This window comes from Aricia agestis, chromosome 2 (assembly GCF_905147365.1).
Source record: "Aricia agestis chromosome 2, ilAriAges1.1, whole genome shotgun sequence".
In the NCBI taxonomy this organism is placed as follows: domain Eukaryota; kingdom Metazoa; phylum Arthropoda; class Insecta; order Lepidoptera; family Lycaenidae; genus Aricia; species Aricia agestis.
This window is the reverse complement of record NC_056407.1, coordinates 22,247,066-22,267,968: the sequence shown is the minus strand read 5'-3', so window position 1 is coordinate 22,267,968 and position 20,903 is coordinate 22,247,066. Positions and strand designations below refer to the sequence as shown.

The following is a 20,903-nucleotide window of genomic DNA, read 5'->3' as shown; positions in this document are numbered from 1 at the left end:
AGTTTCCAATATTGCTCTATGCTCAATGGAAATCGGGAGGTGAATTTTGACATTTCACATTTCTAAAATTTCGGAGGTTCGGTTTCGTCGTGTAGAGGATGTCTTTGTCGTTATTTATATCGCATTAAAATTATTCTTGTTATCGTAGTGTATTATGAATTACTGTTTTAAAAACAGTAGCGTGTTTATTTAGTGGTTAAAGTTCATCAGTGGAGAGTGCCTTTGTCGTGTATACCATTGATGGATGTCTTAGATAAATTCGTGCACAAAAAGAAAGATGACAGTATTTATCTCTGATCTTACTTTTGTTTCTGTATAAAATCGTAGTAATCGTTCGCGATGACGAGTGCGCCGCGGTCATCTAAGGTGTCCCTGAAGCCTATCGAAGTACCCAAGGCTCTGCAGGATGGAGAAAAATTCATGAAGTGGGATGAGGTAGGTACATCGAAGTTTTATAAGAATTGATATAAATATTTCTAACGTTATTTCAACTACAGTTTCAAGCTTTCAAAGTTCCCTGATGGTATAAACTGATGTATTTACATTAGACTTACAGATCAAAACAATTTCAAATAAGAATAATATACTTAAATAATAGGTATACTTGGTAGCTTTTTTCTTTTGTATTAATCATGAATCTTAATTTTTCTACTTATTATATTAATTTAGTATAATTTTTATTGTAATAAATAAAAAAAAAACATGCCCTTAATAATGCAAACAAAAAACTTAGAATGTATTATTATAGGATCCGGGGACGTTATTGCCGGTTACTCTCCGGGTGGATCCAAATGGCTTCTATCTGTACTGGACGGATCAGAACATGGAGGTGGAGATGCTGGACATCGCCACCATCAGAGATGTGAGAACTGGAGTCTACGCTAAAATACCTAAGGTAAGTAAAAAAATAATTCATTAAGTAATTAAATATCACAATTTTTATCTCTACTTACAAAATATTTCAACATAGGTAAAAGTAAAACCCACAAAAAATATATACCTATATATAATTTTGTCTAGTTAACTTTACCAAGAAAATATAAGCCAGCCTTTCCCGAAGTGGGTGATAATACCCCCTTGTAGGCGCTGAAGGTCTAAACTGGTGTGGGACACTGAAAAAAAATGGGGGTGTTGTGTAGAGGCTTGAGGGGTGATTTATTTCATCTGGATGCATTTTAACACCTATATCGGAATCGCAGACACAATAGATTTTCAATTGTTATGCAACAGCCGGGTGCCGGATTGATGGGTTAAAATAAAATATTATTATGTCAAAAACAAATCATCATAATAATTATGTTTTTACACTTATGTTATGCTAAATTTTTTGCTTATCTTTTCTCTTTCTTAAATATTTTTGCAGCAAACTGCAAGCAAATTACACAATGAAATCAACAAATACTTCTGAGGTGATGTTATGAGGTCAGCTATTACTACTTGATTTCAAAAACAAAGGTATTAGGTACGGCAGCTATATATGTATAAGGCTAGACTGAAGTTTTAACAATATGAAGCTTTATATTATGTGTTTGTAGTGCTATTATTTAGTAGGACATGTGGTTTTTTTTTCGGCTGTCTATCTGACTAAAGTGGCTATGGGAATAAAGAAAGAGAGATTTTCTATATGTTGGTATCACGCTATAATAATTCCTTTGTAATTGAACTTGTTTTGACACTGGCAAGTCACGGAAATTGGTGGGAGAGTTATTAATACGTAGTTATAGCTATATTATTAAATTGTATTGACTAAGTGTAGGTAGACATTTTATTGCTCATTTCAACAAGTAAATTTATTATGTCTGATACAAGGATTTAATAACTATGTGTGACATAAAATTATGTTGATTACTGTGTGTTATTTGTTGCTATAATGACTGTAGTAACATTGTTTTTTTTACTGCAATAGCAGAGTATGAGGTATATGCCCACCTTAGTCTTTTCACTATAATATGCTAGCTGTATTCAATTTTTCTCGCCCGAATCGCTGTGCTGATAGAGTACCGCCGAGTTAGTGGGTAGGACCGCTTCAAAATCATACAAAATATAAAGGTAACAAAAAAAAACGTCACGTCGACATTCCAAAGCCAGGCCACATGGCATTATATCGTTATAATATTATAATATTCACGTTACAATATACATATTATTACACTAGCTGTTGTCCGCGACTTCGTCCGCGTTAGCATAGTAGATCACATCCCAAGTATTATTTATTGTACAAAAATATTCAATATACAGAATTGACTTTCCTACGATTTTATTATGAATAGATGTTCCGCGCGGCTTCGCTTGCGTAATTTAGGAATTCCACGCAATCGTACATTTTGCAGAAAAAAATAGCCTATGTCCCTTCACGTGGTCTATTCTTCATGTTTGCCAAATAACATAAAAATTGCTCCAGTAGTTCATAATATAATAAGCAATTCCATATAATTTTCCCCGTTCTTTCCACATTTTCATCTATTTCTTCGCTCTTATTAGTTTTAGCGTAATAAAATATAGCCTATAGCCTTTCTCGACAAATGGGCTATCTAACACTGAAATAATTTTTTAAATCGGACCAGTAGTTCTTGAGATTAGCGCGTTCAAATAAGCCCTTTCATATAATTTCCCACGTTTTTTCCACATTTTCCTGTATTTGTTAGTTCCTATTAGTCTTAGCGTGATAAAATATAGCTTATAGCTTACCTCGATGAATGGGCTATCTAACATTGAAATAATTTTTCAAATCGGATAAGTAGTTCCTGAGATTAGCGCGTTCAAATAAGCCCTTTCATATTATAATTTCCCCGGTTTTTTCCATATTTTCCTCTATTTCTTCGCTCCTATTAGTTCTGGCGTGATAAAATATAGCCTATAGCCTACTTCGATGAATGGGCTATCTAACATTGAAATAATTTTTCAAATCGGATCAGTAGTCCCTGAGATTAGCGCGTTCAAATAAGCCCTTTCAAATAATTTCTCCCCGTTTTTTCCACATTTTCCTCTATTTCTTCGCTCCTATTATACTTACGTTCTTCAAAGTGTAACAGATGAGGGAAGCCTTACCGGGAAGTATGTTACCGTTTGTTACTTCTACAAAAGTAACGTTACAGATTTTAATGTTACTTTAAATGTTTTGCAAATAATATGTACCACCAAATCAGCGAACCTAAGTGGAAACCCAACTACATCCAGGAAATCCCCTGAAATACAAATCTATCGACATTCGACACCTCTCTCGTTAAATTCGGATCAGAAGCTGTGAGGCGCTACGGCAGAGCAAACACAAAATTGGTCTTAAGCGTAGAACGTTCATTTAACATAAATCCTTTTTTTATTTGTTTTTAATCAGGACTATCAGGAGACCCGACCGTGCCAGAATATGGAGAGTTTGTTTGTTTTACGTAATACACCCTGCAAACAAAGCCGCCTCAAACTACGTAAGTTACATAGTAGATTTTTTTAAGAAATGGCTATTGGTTAGGTTACTTTTGTTCCCTTGTCCCTTTGTAGCAGAAAGAAGGGCATGGGGGGTTTTCAGTCGGTAAACCTCAGCTCCGGCAAACGGTTCGGCGGAAAGTAAAGTAGCCAACTCCATATTAATGCCAGGTAATAGGTATTGATAAATTGGCATTCACTATTCCCAACGAGGGTTGGTCTTTTGACTGTGGCAATAATATTGACTTTTAAAACGCGATCGCAATGCGATTGCGGTCGTAATCGTACGGCCTAGTGTGTTTAGACACTAAGACTAGCCGGTGGGAGTCCGGCTACTCTCGGGAACGGCGGGGGTTGCCTAATGCATTTGCCCTCCTTAAAAACAAAAGGTTATTTTTGTTGTTTGTTCTGGTGATTTCGCAACCGCTGCGTTCCCAGGGTTGGTTGTTATCACCCGCGATAAGACTTCGTCACCTAAATGTCAAAATTAATTATAATATTAACGGAATAGTGCGTTATCGCTATCAACAACCGGTTGAGCGATTTAAATAATGATCCAGATAAAATGGGTAGCAGTTCATGTAGCTACCTTTGTGCTTACATAACGCACGGTTAAATGTAATACTCAACGATACGATACCATATAATATACATATGTATACTTATAGGGGTTGTCATAGAAACCATGGACACAGCCTAGTTTTGATTTGAGGAAGGACAGAGAAAGTTGGAAGCAGGGAACCCACTCCGGAGGTCCTAGGACTTCAAAAATCTTTTCCTTGAAAATATCAAATCGTCCAATATCGTTGTTGTAGAATTGTAATATCGCAGCCCCAGATCAAACCAGAGCAAACTAAAAAATTGGCGTTTTCGAGTTATCAACACCACTTATTATTCCTTGTTCCAATATCCATCGACCAACAAAACAGATTTAAAAATATCTTTAATACTCCGCGCTAGATGTCGTTAGGAGTCTTTTTTGTTGAACGAGTGGCACCCGCCCCGCCCCCGGCAAATCGGAGATAATATTATGTTCTAACAGTTCTATAGAACTTACTAATGTTTTATACAAATTTTATACAGTTATAACTAATAACTGATAGAATATTCCGTTAATATAAAAGGTTTTTAAAGTTAATATAAAATTATATCAGTTTACGTACCCAAGACGTGTCAACTTCCGAAAAGGCCTGTTTAATATGAAGTCGGTAAAAGTAAAAGCGTAGATTGCACATTCATCTTAATTGACAGTTTTCTCATGAGGCACTTAAACTTTTTTGGCCCTTATCTTCTTAAAATCGACTTCCCTCGAGTTGATTTGCATAAAAAATTGGATCGTACCATGGTCTTAGGCGGAGTTTTAATAAGCTGTACCCCCCAACAACAATAAAACGCAAACTTACGTGCAAGTTAGTAAGTTTCGCCCGTGGAAAACAACTTTTCAGGCCCAAGTAAAATGGAAAATTTCGGGGTAGGCACGCGTGTTATGAAAACTTTTTAATAAATACAATTTTTGGTTAGAAACACGTGCAAAAATGTTGCAAGTAAAGAAAACAATCTACTGAGTTTAATAACTAAGAAAAACTTGAATTTAATTCAATTTTAATTTTAAATTGACCTTGATAACCGAATTTTCCGTTCAGAGTTAAAAAATAAAAGGCAACAGAGAGCTTATTAATCCTTACCGGGGCATGCTTTGCATGATCATGATAAGGGTTTCTTTTCACGGTACAATATACAAAGTGACAGATTGAAATATAAAATCCTACCTAAAATTTCCTTTTACAGCTGAATTTTGTCTCTATAATCTGTCTGGGTTTCTCTACGAATAATAAAATTCGTAAGGGTTTCTATTCTTTGACATTTCCACTGTGCCATGCCTGCAGAAGACTTTTGTTGATGCTAAACGGATATTTTCTACCGTTGTATATGGCCGTCGAAAGTTATAAAGTTGTTATGGATAGACGCCATTTACCAAATGTGGCGTGAGGCGTTTATGGTGAAAGGTTTGCGGAATGTCCACTTGTTTCCACCGCCTTACTTCCCCGTTTACTGTATTATTATTGTTATCGATCATTTATAAATGCCCCACTTCACGTTGGATAATATATTGATTATCATGCTTTTCAAATTTATTGCACTCAGCTATTCTCAATTTACTTAATTGCTTTGGATCTGAAACTTATAACCCAAAAGTCCGCATGACTAATATAGAAATATTAGTTCAGTAAGTAGTCTCTTTCATTTACTAAATATTACCGGATTCTCGTTGGCTTAAGATTAATATGGACTCTAATTTGTCTGAATTGAACGATTTGATTTTGAATTAAGACCGGATCACTGTCTGTGTGAGAAAGAATATAGCTAATATAGCTATGTCAATTAATTTCTCTTTTCCTTCTTCTTCAGATATCTTTCCCCAAACGATGTAGCAACTAGCAACGGATATTAGTATAGCATAAAATCGCATATCTTTAAATGAGCAACTCTTGTATATATATGTATATATATATATATATATATATATATATATATATATATATATATATATATATATATATATATATATATATATATATATATATATATATATATATATATATATATATATATATATATATATATATATATATAATTGCAATCTCGGAATCGGCTCTCACGATTTTCATGAAATAGTATATAGGGGGTTTCGGGGGCGATAAATCGATCTAGCTAGGAATCATTTTCAGAAAATGTTTTTTTATTCGTCTTTTATCGATAATCGATAAACTGAAAAATATGACTCTTCCTGACATCTATTGGCGAATAATAATACTATTTTGTTAGTAACTAATTGTTTTAACGACCAGCACATGGCGTTATTAAGTAACACGAAGTCAATGAGTGTTTGCTATACCGAGCAAAGCTCGGTCATCCAGGTACTATATATTATATATCGACTATTTACAACCTGCCACACGAGTCCCGGGTAGAAGCTCGAACACAAAAACAATTTACTTATCACAAAGAGGCAACAAACAGAAATATAACTCACGCATAATGATTTACGTATAATAACAAGAATTAAGGTTAATTGCAACGTTTATATATCTAATATCTCACTTCCCGCCTCAAGGTAATGGCCCTTAACTCCCCTACATTTATCATCTGTCTTATAAATATTTTTTGGTGCAGGGTATTAGCTTATTGGGATGATGGTCTGATAGAGATGGCCAGAGTTAAAAGACCTTGATTCGGAAAGAGATAAACTATGCCTTGCTTGCCACAATTATGCAGGTTGTTCGGATGAACACCGTTATCCTTAAAACCATCAAATGATAACAACTTTTTCTATGAGAACAATGCTGGGAAACTCAAAAAAATCTGTCGTCATACACTTATGTACAGTGTATAATTTCTAAAACTAGAGATCGCCCAATGGTCGTAATTCGACCTTAGTTTCAACGACATTAGAACTACTATCTATATTTTGTAAAAAACATTGACTTTATCATATTTTTTTAAACTCTTGACTCTGGGACTTAGCTGATCTCAGACTGGCCGTGTAAGCCAATGCTTACATGACAATTCATAGTATCTAAGATTCAATAAAAAAAATTAATCCATTTTCAAAATTGTCACCTTGTTGTCAACAGACTTCAAACATAAATAAAAGAGTATAATTCGTATGTATAGACTTGTCACTCAAAAATCTGTCATTTTTCCTAGTGTGTGTGTTGTAGTGTGTGTAATGTTTTATTTGTTAAAAAAATGTATGACAAAAGCATAATTTCAAAATAATATTAGCTCGATGCACTCCTTCGCCATATAAACTATAACTGTGCAAAATTTCATTCATCTACGTTTCTCCATTTTTCGTCAAAAGAGATACAAAGTTTTTGGCTCACGTATTAATATATAGATAGATTTTGTAAGAACCTTGTTCTATTGTTAATTACAATAATAAATATTTAGTTTCTGAGATTCCACCAAGTAGAGTTCTGCTTTGCGGACTAAGATTATGTGTTACAGTACTAAAGATTTTTTTTGTTTCTTTGCATTTCAAAGGTGCACCGTGCAGAGCATAACAAGAACGTCATAACTAACTAGCTACTTTTTACCGTCGTAAGATGTTCGGTACCAATGGATACCAATTTTTGCAAAACCCCTTCACTTATTACCTTACTCTTCAAAGTAGGCAGCTAATTAGAAAGTTATATGAAATTCATAACCAAGTATTTCAAACAACGCAAGTAATCCGTGAGTAAATCCATCATTAGAAAGATGAGAAGCGTAAACAAAGAGATGTCAAAACTTTGTTACGGCAAAGGTAAACGTGGACAGGGACTCAGTATGATCAAAGATATCTTTGTTTCAGCTTTGCGGTTAAAAACTGACATCTCCTTTTCATCGATGGGATATGTTCTCCTTCTATTTAGAACAAGTTGTTCACGTGTGGTGCCTTTACAGAATAGGCATTTTGCGATACATTTTTCGTCTCGCTCCAAGTGATTTGGGAACGGAAATGTGTAACTTCCGGTACGATGGTAAAGTTGGCGGTATTGATATTAGCTTGTGTCGAAGGTGAGATCTCAGATGTTACACATTGTAAAGATGTAGGTTCTTTTTAGGGTTCTGTACCCAAAGGGTTAAAACGGGACCCTATTACTGAGACTTCGATGTCTGTCCGTCTGTCTATCCGTCTGTCTGCCCGTCTGTCTCTAGGCTGTAAGAATGTAGACTTCTGAAACAAAATATACTAAAAACAAAATAAAGTTAATATTTAAGGAGGGCTCCCATACAACAAACGTCATTTTATTAAATATTGACTTTATCATTTTTTTCCAACTCTTGTCTCTGGGACTTAGCTGATCTCAGATTGGCCGTTTAAGCATTGTCATGTACAAAAAAGTATAATCCATTTTCAATTTGTCAACTGGTTGTCAACAGACTTCAACCATAAATAAAAGATTATAATTCGTATGTATATGCTTGTCACTCAAAAATCTGTCATTTATCATGTGTGTGTGTTGTAGTTTGTGTAATGTTTTATTTGTAAAAAAAAATGTATGATAAAAGCATAATTTCAAAATAATATTAGTTCGATGCACTCCTTCACCATATAAACTATAACTGTGCAAAATTTTGTGCACCTACGTTTCCCATTTTTCGTAAAAAGGGTTACAAAATTTTTCGTTCGCGTATTAATATTATGATTTGTAAATTTTATTGTAATTGTATTGTCATTATTTTATGTATCTTTAGTTGTGTTCTTCATTTTGTATGTTACTTTATGTGCAAATAAAGAATTTATAAATAAATAAATAAAAACACATTTTTCGTTCTATAATGGCCGATTATTTGTGCACTTAAGGGGAGGTTATTCCTAAATTAGCAGGCCGATGTCTGTCAGTGCGAATATCGACGTAAAAGACATTAAAATAACATTCATATCAGCGCGCCTTGTACAGTGGCGGTTACGACGATCGCCGCGTCCATGATAGGGCGAAATAGGAGAAAAAACCTTTTTACTTAGATAAAAAATAGTATAACTAAACATGTATCCGTACATTTCCCTGTAAAATTTTAATAGTAATCGAACTATCCAAATTATTTTTTGATTGAGTCCCTGTAAGTCCTATACAACTGAAAATGTTTTTAAAGTCGAGGTTCTTTCGGAATTTTTTTTTATCGAGTAAAATTATCTGTATCGTGTTTCTAACCGTAAAAGTCACTAGTTAAAAGATGTATCTATACATGTATATATTTTTCAGTTTTTTTTAATGACGCTTTCTTTAAAAATTACTCATTCTCGAAACGTGAATTTGGAATAACCTAGCCTTAACTACCATGTTTAATATTCGCAGCGAAGTTGTGAAAAAGTAGCGGAAGTTGAAACTTTCAGCTCCATCCGGCGAGCGAAAAGCGGATCGTCTTCCGGTGGACGCCGTGGAAAAATATGATTTTTTAAAATCTGGAATTGGGTTTTAGAGCACACATTTTTGCGGTAAAGACCACCTCGGCTAAAGCGGGTTAGCCGATTAACTCTTAACACGTTCTTAACTGTTTGAGGATACCAAAAAGGGTACAGTCAACGCTGCTTATTTGCCGGCCGGATAAAAACAACTTACAACAGTCGATTAAAATGATCAATATTTAATCTGAAACATACAGAGTAATTACCCGATCGTTAAAAGTAATTTATCTACGGTATCTGTCTGCTCATATTATTATTTCTTTTACCTTATTTATAGATTGCTATGTTATCTCTAACCTCCTGGCTGGGAGCCAAATTATACAACTAAATCGTGATTCCATATAAAAATTGAAATGTTTTTAATCATATAGTTAGAGGATTGGATTATTTGAACCGTGTTAACGATTTAATAACCCATAACATTTCAAGTTACGACGCGTACTACAAATATGTATTGTATATTATAATATTATCAGTCGTAGTCGTAGTACACTACACTACACGTCTACTACACCAAAGAAAAACAATATACCTACATTGTACAGTGTGGTCGTGTTTTAGAAAAATAGTACATAATGATTTCTGGCTGGCCAACGGTGGCGAAGGAGCGAGAAAAATGTAAGCAAAGGGTCTTCCAGTTTTCTTTGCCCAGCAGTGGGACAGCATAGGCGAATAAAAAAAATGATTTCTTTTACTATATAACTTTTTGAACACCGGATTCTTTGGCGCATAACCTCCGTTTCGGCTTCTTTCCAGCGGACGTGGTCATGGGTGGAGGTGAAAGATGTCTTACTTGATAAAGTTATAGAACTTCAACAAAAATCATACTAGCAATATTTTTCTTTTCAAACCTACCCTCGATATGACACAAAACTCTACTTCTTTACCTCGGAGCTAGATGACATCGTAAAATATATTTACTGTACAAAAGTCAACAAGCTGCATTGAGCTCTAGGGATTATTCACCGCCGCCGAGAAATATATATATTACTAGCTGTCCCGGCAAACGTTGTTTTGCCATATATATTTTTTTTGGTATGAAAAATAGATGTTGACCGATTCTCAGACCTACTCAATATGCTCACAAAATTTCATCAAAATCGGTCAAGCCGTTTCGAAGGAGTATGGCAACGAAAACTGTGACACCCGAATTTTATACAGTGTGTAACAAAAATAAGTGATAATACTTTAGGGTGTGTACGTGTTCCTTGTAGAGAGTTCACTGTGAAAGTAGCAGCTCTGAAAGACGATTTTTTTTTCACTTTTGTATGGGCAAGGGCCCGAACGTCACGAGTTCCCCCATACAAAAGTGAAAAAAAATTTTGGTCTTTCAGCGCTCCTACTTTCACAGTGAACTCTCTACAAGGAACACGTACACACCCTAAAGTATTATCACTTATTTTTGTTACACTCTGTATATTAGATATTGTATTCAATACATACACCCCTAATATACAAACTCAAACACAACTCTGCCTCGAACTTCGAAGCTTTTCGTTCGGGTGGAGTAACGAAGTCGAAGTATTTTCAATAACGAGGTATCCGTCAGCTTTGTTCATTTTGCTTTCTAAAGCTGTTTTTGGTAAAGTTTTTAGGTTAATAAGATCTATACTATAGATCTTACTAACTTAAAAATCTTGTCCTATAATAACTCCCACACCGGTTTCGGTGGAGTGTCCGGTTTCATTGAAACCAAGCCAGTTACGCAGGAGTAATTTTCTAGTGCCCGAGTGTGTGTGCAGCACACAAGAGCACTCTCTATTCCTTTATTCTCATAACCCAGTGGGACGGACGACCGACACGACTGGCGAGAGATCAGGCGCAGGACCGACTTTTTACATGGAGCATCCGACGCATGGATCATCTTACTTGTCAGACATTCACGTAGTCAGCCGGCATTGCTCCAACCAAACTTGGAAATGATATGTTTCCAACGCGGGAATCGAACCCACGACCTCCGAGTCGAGTGCCACGCTCTAAACCACTGGACCACGGAGGCGTGTCTTGTCCTATAGATTCTACAGGATTAGCATTCTGCAATATTTAACGAATTGTTAATGGTCAGTACTCACTGTCGGTATTTCGAGTAAAATTATCGCGTGCACCACAAAACTCTCAGCTCGAAGGCTCGCATCGAGCCGGCTGGATGGAATTAAATAAATCTTTCCATCGAACTAATACTCGACGCGAGCCATCGAGCTTTACTCAAGCGTGTGGACGAATGTGAGACTTGCTAAATGTCGCCACCGTCTCCTTAGTCGAAAAGTCATCTTTTAGCTCCAACGGTTCGGTGATAACTGATAACTGAATGTGTGGACGAAAGCCCAAGCCGTGGGTTTTACTCTACGTGATTGCTCGATCGAGTGGAACTGTATGTGAGTACTTAGCATAATGCTAATCCCAATCGAAACCGTACTGTTGATTTGTTCCGAAATATTCTTATCAGTGCATTCAAGTGTAATATGACTTTGTTGGGATTCCACTAATACAAATATGACATAATATTATAATGTTACTACTAATACGTCACACTTGTCTCATCAGTACAATATGGCGTCGGATTGTGGTCGGATACAAGACTGCATGAGCACTGGGCAACTGGCTAATATACTTGGTTTTATTTCAGAACATACGCTTAACAAGGCTCTAGAAGTATTATTTATATGGACTTTTAAGGGACTGGACCGGAAAATTAAAATGGATATACAAATATTCATTGTATGAATAAAGTTGTAAGTCGCTCCGACTCGGTCCAGCGACCGAATTTATGAATACATTTCGTATCGTTTACTCTCTCTTAGTTTATTGAAAGGTCTAGTGTTCTCATTTAGTATTCCCTTTGGAACTATTGTCCGTTTCTGGGAATGTTAAAATATTCAGAGCCCACTTGACTTCACTGGTCAAGCAGGAAGTATAACTATTGCTGTACAACGAGAATAGCTTGAAAATTTTACTATAAAATAGGACAGTTATTTAAAATTTATTATCTTTATTTATCTAACATCCATTCATAATGTACCTTAAAAGTAACTTAACTTTGATAAGGATTTCGCTTTGAATAAATTATGTATAATCAAAAAAACTTTTTGAAAATAAGCTTCTATTTAAATACTCATAAAGAAAAAATAAATCATTTAATATCCATATTGTAGAACTGCATAGAAAATAACTATTTCGTCATCTTGAATGGACGGACATATTGGATTTAGAGTAATGTCATATAATATACCACATCGTGCATTGTCATGCAAACTAAACGTGTAGGCAAAATTTCAGCTCAATCAGTTAAATATATCTACTTCAAATTGAGATCCAAAATTCCACCCGAACATACATTACATACATACAGAGCAAGTTAAATAAAAGCTTTTAAAAATACATTTTGTTCTACTTTCAAGTTTCAAGTTCTAACGTCCTTTGCATTATTGGAGATTATTTTAGGATCCAAATTATATCGCGAATGATTTCTTAATTATATAAATTATTGCAAAGAATTGCTATTTATGTTGTCTGTCTATGTGTATCCTAAAATACGTTTGACCTAGCGGTTATATAATAATTATGTCGATGAGATCCAATTTTAACTTGTCACCTGACTAATGGAAGGTCATTGCCACTTTTGGAAGGTATAAATATTTTAAAGGGTGGTCGGACCTGCGCTAAGAACAGATCCCTATCGATCTGGGCTGATTCACTAATTTTAGAAAACCTATCCCCCTTCACCCTGTGGCGACAGGTTCGGTCCATTCTGTTGTTTTTATCCCTCCGAAATTGAGATCTTTCGGTAAATCAGCTATATTTCCCTTCTGCTTATACGTTATGAGGGTTGGGACTTGGGTGGATCAAAAAGGATTTGCGAGCGTTATTTTTTTTGGCTTAGCCATGTCGTAATGGAAAGCTTTATGTGAAAATCTAACATCCCAGGTACTACAGTATTTGAAGAGTTTGTTAACTTCGCTCCAAAATACTGTGTAAGTGATAAGTCATCCACAAGTCACAACGGGTGCCAATTGAGGATGGTTACTTCGCTATAAATACTGCATAAGTGATCCACAACGATTGCAAAAGACTTATTTTATACGAAATGTCGTGTCTTATCCCAATAGTTTCGCATTAGGCGATTATGTCACTCTTGAACTTGAGTGTTTGTGGGGCAGCTCGAAGGAAATCCATAAAGAAGGTGACACGTAGGTGTTTTGCGTCGAGCGGTCGTCTGGCAGACGCCTCCGTAGGCGCCCGCAGCCCACTTAGCGAATGAAAAATTAATTCACTCAGCACGCTTTAAATCTGTGTCGCTTTACGCTCAAATTGTTTTCATGCAATTTGTTGAGCTCGCGACACCGACAAACCGATTTCAGTGATTAAAATTGTTGACGTTGCGCGTTGGTATTTTGGGCTTGAAAAAATCGTGTTTTGATTTTGTGGGTGAATGGACTTTCAAGTGACGAGAGTTTGTTAATTCACCAATTCTTATTCAAAGGAATTTTTGTATGTTTATTGCATGAGTCTAAAGGCAACTGAAAATCTCCATCACTGTACAATATATTTTGGCATCAATAGGCTATGATTTTATATTTATTTGTTTGTCAAGAATGTATGTGTGATTCGCATTAGTTAATGAGCGAATGTATCGATTTCCGAAAATTGTGAATAGTTGTTTATTTTTACGGTTTCTCGGAAGCATCGATAAAAATAAACGAGAGTTTCGACAGGAACTCGAAACGACACATCGGTGAGACGTTTGATTGATGATGATTCCGACCGAAAATTATTACTTTACATTAAATTAACATTCCACAATCTGTTATTGAGTTATTACTTTTTTATGATTTGTGCGACGATAATTTTGTAAAATATAATCGATTAGCGGTCGATTTGTTGCCCAGTTATTCAGCAATATTGAATTGACTATGTGACGTCCGCAACTCCGTAGCGCCAACATTCTCTTATCGCGCGGGAACCGTATACTTTTGCGGGAGAAAAAGTACCTCATGTCCATTCCAGCGTAGCTAGCACGGGGTTTCCCAGTCGATTCTTCGGAAGAAAGTAATGGCAGTTTCTTTCCCATGTCTACATATCTTATTCCCGAGCATGGCACCACCCATCGACTTGAGTTTCAGTGGACAAAGACAAGAAACTCTTTCCATAGCAACCATTAAAGCAACAGCAATTATTTTTTTTGACATTTAGTTTCTTGGTTCTTTTTTTTTAATTATGGCACCTCGGCTATAAAACCATGGCCAGTGTCGAGTAAATGGCGGCAAATTAAAAAAATCGACGTGTAACAACCTTGTCTATAGCCGGAATTATAGTTTTGATCTACGAAATACGAATAATAAAAACTAAGGAACTTTATTATTCGTATTTTGTAGATCAAAACTATAATTCCGGCTATAGACAGGGTTGCTATACATCGATTTTTTGAATTTGCCGCCATTTATTCGACACTGGCCATGGTTTTATAGCCAAGTGCCATAATAAAAATAAAAACAGAATCAAAAAACTAAATGTCAAAAGCGGATCATCATGCTTGACATATAGATTTTCAAAAGCGAAAGATATCGAGATACGAAAGAAACTTTTACTCCAATGTTTTTCCGGTAAAACTGTCAAAATTTAGTTTCTTTCGTTTGTCTACGTGCTTGTGCTAGCTATGCTGGGACTGAAAGTATATCCATGCCAAATTTCAATAAAATCGGTTCAGCTGTTTGGGCGTAACAGACAGGGCGAGGTAACAGACAGACACACTTTCGTATTAATAATATTAGTATTGATATTACGAGCTTTGCTTACCTAATCGTCTTAATATGATAATTTACTTTAACTTTTTGAAGAACTACAGAAGCAACTTTTACTATTAGCACAGGCCACAGAGCAAATATTTTATCTAACTTATCCAGACATTCTTCAAGTGCAAAGCTTGTCAATTTTAAAGTAAAATACTTGCATAACTTTGACTGTGCTAGTACTAATTACAAAACAGGGTAATTATGCATTTTATAGAAATAAAGTATGGTATTTTGCAACTTGCAAGTGTCATATAACTTGGCGAGGCGTTATGTCATCTCACATATTGTCGTCTCCGAAATGCATTCGAGATAGTCGATTTCTAACTTCGCTGTCGTTTATACAGAAAGCAGAATAATTGTCTAAATAGTAAATGCCATGCATGGTAAGTATATTTATATACTTACCATGCATGTCATTTACTATTCATTCCAAGTACTAACGACAAGTTGGCTCTCGACCTCGATCTTAGATATATAGCATTAATTGCTAGCTTTTACAGCGACGTTCGATGTCAAAATAGTACGGGATTTGACATAATCATCGCAAGCGCCACGGATGTCATGGCGCTTGCGACGTGCAATGTGTCAATTCCTTACGTTCTATAAATAATCTATTCTATCCCATGACTGCGTAAAGCTATGGGACTGGCAAAATAGTCCCATTACTTTATATACAATGTGTCCCGACACCGGTATCCGATCCTTTAATGTCGTGATCTATGGCATATTTTATCGACAAATTGGCCCACAATTTTTTTTTCTCTCTTCAAGGTTGTAAAATGGTGCCCATTTTAGTTTTTCTCGGGCTTTCACACTAATCTGACCAGAACTGCTCTTGTAAATATCCTATGAAGATAAAAAAGGACTCATTTGATAGCTAAATTTCGTGGAATTAAACATAGAAAACACCAAGTTTAAGAAAAAAAAATTGGTTTATTTTTTATTAATGGCTTTTTGTGAAAAATCTAGCACATTAAACTGGTTCTTTTTTATTTTTAAAAAATAGAGGAAGTTTTCATCTTCTAAAATTCTTTTACTTCAATGTTTTAAGTCAGATAGTTTAGAAGTTATAACGATTTTCTTATGATGAGGTGGTCAGATTAGTATTAGGATATTTACTTGTGAAGTACTGGTCAGATTAGTGTGAAAGCCCGAGAAAAATTAAAGTGGCTGCCATTATACAACCGTGAGAGAGAGAAAAAATTTTAGAGCCAATTTGTCGATAAAATATGCCATAGATCATGACATTAAAGGATCGGACACCGGTGTCGGGACACATTGTATAAATAATAATATGTTTAAGATTTACGAAGTCTTAAAGAGCGTTGCGTCATAACTTCGAGACACGTATGAATGATTGAGGGAACTTCGCATGTGAACTTCGTTCGTGAGAGTTCTTCGTTGTTTGGAGCTATCCTCGGCGGGTGGCTCATTATATTTCGGTAACGTGTTTGGAACTTCTTTATGAAGTTCTCGTAATTATATAGTAGGTCGTAATAGGTTGTTCTATAAATACATATATATGGAGACAATAATCCGGGTTTGAAAAGTGAAACTTTCGATAGACGCGGCAGGTAAAAAGCTGTACATTTGGGATGAGATTTTCATTGCATAAAATCACAAAGTAATGGGACTATTTTACCAGTCCCATGGCTTTATGCAGTCATGGGATAGAATATAACGTAAGGAATTGACACATTGTACGTCGCAAGCGCCATTACATCCGTGGCGCTTGCGATGATTATGTCAAATCCCGTACTATTTTGACATCGAACGTCGCTGTAAAAGCTAGCAATTAATGCTATATAAGATCGAGAGCCAACGTGTCGTTAGTACTTGGAATGAAGATGTGCAGTAAGTAATGAGAGGAATCTTCACCGGGTCATATCCTCCGCAGTGTCTGACGGCTGGCAGTCGGAGATGCGGTTTTATTATATGATCATTAATATCCGTTGTACTGCGCTAATGGCCACGAGCAGGGTTTACGCTTCATATTATTATGTTTTACAATCTTGTAAATTATATGCGGTACCGTGACGACTCTTTGACCGACGCGCTAAAAGCGATTTGAATAAACCGCTGAAATATATATTACTTTTGGTAAATTTAATGGACCCTTTTAGCATCAGATCTGCTTATGTAGAAATGTTAAAACACGAAAGTAATAATTCTAAAAATAGTTAACAGGGAAGTATTGGTTAGTAGAAAAAAAATGTTCTTTGTATTTGAGTTATAGGCAAAAGTTTGCGTTTTGGCAAAGCGCCAAAGACAATAATAATATTATTTTTTATAATATTATAAGTAAAAAAATCATCAAAACATCTCGTAATTTTATGTCAGAAAACATAATAACATTCTATAATGTAGTTTGAATAATATAGATTTAATTGTTAGATTATTTAGTAGATAGAGACATTATCCTGCCAAATCTGCGCGTATTATTATAGGTTTCCCCTGAAATCAAGTATGGAAATAAGGATACTAAAATATCACAAATAAAAAGTATTGGTGATCCCACACCGCCGTTAGAAAATGTTTAGTTAGACACAAAAAAAAACCTATCAATGTTTGGTTCTGTAGGATTTTGTTTGCGGAAAAGCTATCTAGTGATGTTTACTAAAACTCTAACTAGATTCAATCTAGGCGTAGCAATAAAAAATAAAACAGCCGAGAGTTGTCTAAATTTATTTTTTAAAATAAATTGTTTTATATATTGAGTGTTTGCATAATAATTAAGTTACTTTAGTTTAGATAACAAGAACACATAAGAGGGCGACTAACCCAAAATAATTAAACATCGTCCTCTTTTTACACTCACCCGTCTTTCATATGCCAGGTGAAATAGAAATTGAAACGCGCGTATGGATTCGCGCGTAAAACGCCTCATATCCACGACAGTCACTTAGTGATGCGTTTCCATAAAATTTTGATTTCGGACTTCGTGTAGAATCTAGTTATAGACAAGATGATGACATATGCTGTCATCAAGGCAGATGTGATTTGGAAGTGATGGAGATTGTAGTTTGTACGATTGGATGTTAATAAAGGTTTATGGAAGTGTAACTGGTATTTTCTTCACTTCGCTAAAGAAAGTTTCGAGTGCGACTTTATTAAAGTAAGCACTTTAATCAAGTCGCACTCGAAACTTTCTATATAATATAATTCATAAGCATGAATTATATTCTATGGTGTTATGGAAAATTAAAACCGAATGTATCATGTCTTTTTCTTACACAGAATTATTATGCTTGCTTTCCAAGACCATTTCACACTTTATCTGAGATGCTTTAGCTCAAAATGTTCTAATGAGTGGCCGTCCTCAAAATTACCTTTTAAGGGTTCCGTAGCCAAATGGCAAAAAACGGAACCCTTATAGATTCGTCATGTCTGTCTGTCTGTCTGTCTGTCCGTCCGTATGTCACAGCCACTTTTCTCCGAAACTATAAGAGCTATACTATTGGAAATTGTCAAGTAGATGTAGTCTGTGAATCGCATTAAGATTTTGATACAAAAATGGAAAAATTATTAAAATTTTAGGGGTCCCTATAGGTACAACTGAAACAAAAAAAATTTTTTTTCATCTAACCTATGCGTGTGGGGTATCTATGAATAGGTCTTTAAAAATCATATTGAAGTTTTTAATTTCATTTTTTTCTAACTTGAATAGTTTGCGAGAGAGGCTCTTCCAAAGTGGTAAAATGTGTGTCCCCCCCTCCCCTCTAACTTCTAAAGTAGGCGCATGATAAGTCTAAAAAAATATATGCTGTACATTACTATAACAACTACCAACGAAATTTGGTTTGAACGAAATCTATCAAGTAGTTTTTTTTATACGTCATAAATGGGAAACCTTAAATAAACTTTCATTAAATCAACTGAAACATAAAAATAAATCAAAACCCTTTTAATTTCATAAAAATAAACCTTATTGCTGCTGCGGAACCCTTCATGGGCGAGTCCAACTCGCATTTGGCCGGTTTTTATAATAAGGAGAAAAAGTAATCCAATTGTTTTAACTAATTTCTTGCTTCTAATTCTCTCTGGACTAGCCATCCAAGTTTTATGAGCGCATATAAGTGATGCCCTCTGTGTTTAATGTTTAACAGTAAAGTCGGTGCAGTGAACATAAAACTTCACTACACCCGATTGCACTGGCACCATAAAAACAACACGCGTTAAACGTCTTTATAGATAGTGGTGTGTCTTATCGATTTTTTAATTGATTAGAAGCAAAATAAAAGAGAATATATCATAAAATATTAGGAGTGAAAATGTTTGTAGAGCTATGAAAACTGGAGTGACAAAAGCATAACGAATTCTACAAAATTGTGTATTACTTACACTTTTGTTAGCTCCTTAAAATTTAAGAAGTCTTTTAATAGGAAAAGAAGGTTCTCCTAATATGTGTCTTAGCTAGTCAGGAAACAAAATATATGGCATACCTACTATTTTCAAACACACCTATTATTATCATTATCATCTATGATATATGACGTACGTAAGTTAAATGCGTAATCTCATGTACCTGTACTGTGTACAGTTGTACACACTATACACAATAGGTGCAATTCAAATCACGAAACGAGTCTCTAAATATAACTTTCTTACTCTTCTTGTAGTTTGGACCACAGGTGACAGGTCCAACTGTACGTAGTATAAACTCGTGTAAAAATAATTGCCGAATACCTCTGTAAAGTCAAAGTAACGGTCGAACGTGATGCGTTGCAAAATGTGTGCTGTGAAAACAAAAGTTATTTTTAGTTGTAATCATTCCATCGTTACTGCTAGCATAGCTCGCATAACTCTTTGTGATTACGTTTCTAGGCAATAAAATTATTTTCATTTCCGAGTTTTTGAACGTTACATTTTGCTGTGTGTTTGTGTTGTGTCTGCCTTGGAAGCGGAATAGTTTTAACTTCATGGCTCATAGATATGTAGAGGCAAGTAGCGTGGTCGTTTTAAGTATGACAAGTAGATTTTCTTGTATGCATATTGTTTTTTCTAAATATCCGTAAGTCCATGCCTGAGTTTTGTTACCTTTGTCGTGGCTACCTACTCAATGAAATAATTTTTCTTCGTATTCGCTCGATGCCTACTTTTAATGTGGGTGCTAATTTTTTGTTAGATTCAATGTGACTCAGAATAAATAATTATCGCAGACTGATGTAAGTTCCGTCACCGCCCCGAATATACCACAGTAGTTATTGGCAGAAATATTCATTTGAACTAGTTTTAAGTATTGTTTTAATCATTTAAATGGCCTAGGGTGTAAAAGGCATTTTGCCGTAAATGTTTTATACCTTTGCAATTACAAAAATATCAAGAATATTGTTTTATTTAACGCAGAGTTATTGTTTTTAAACAAATTTACTTAAAAGTAAATTTTGAACGTTTGTGTGTATTGTGGTAACACAAGTTGTCATGTTAAAATTAGCTAACCGGCACTAATTATACTACTTACAACTATGTAGCCGCTTTTTGTAATGTGCAATGCTTGCCTGAAGTCTAATAATAGTGCCTACTAGGCTATAAAAAAAAAAACCGACCTTCTTTTAGCAAGAATGCTTGGTAACATTGGAATTGGTAACACAAGTATACCTCAGTTTTGTTACTATGCAACATTCCGTTCCTTGTCTTACGACTAAATTAAACAAGGAGTCGACTGGATTAAAAAAGTGAAATACTGCTTTCCTATTAAGTGGGCGACTAACCCCAAATTGTCGATTTTATAATTCATT

General features: G+C 35.1%; 1 protein-coding gene across 3 annotated transcripts in view; it reads left to right on the top strand.

Moving 5' to 3' along the window:
• The first annotated feature begins 46 nt into the window (after positions 1 to 46).
• The window catches only part of LOC121737488 (1-phosphatidylinositol 4,5-bisphosphate phosphodiesterase classes I and II), a 100,848-nt gene continuing 79,991 nt past the window's right edge, over positions 47 to 20,903 (top strand). For all 3 annotated transcript variants that reach the window (XR_006037143.1, XM_042129180.1, XM_042129174.1), the window contains exons 1-2: positions 47 to 435; positions 749 to 895. Coding sequence is in view for 2 of the 3 variants with exons in the window: in XM_042129180.1 (XP_041985114.1) it covers positions 340 to 435; positions 749 to 895 (243 nt within the window). In the remaining variant the exon portion in view is untranslated. The remainder of the gene's footprint in view (positions 436 to 748; positions 896 to 20,903) is intronic.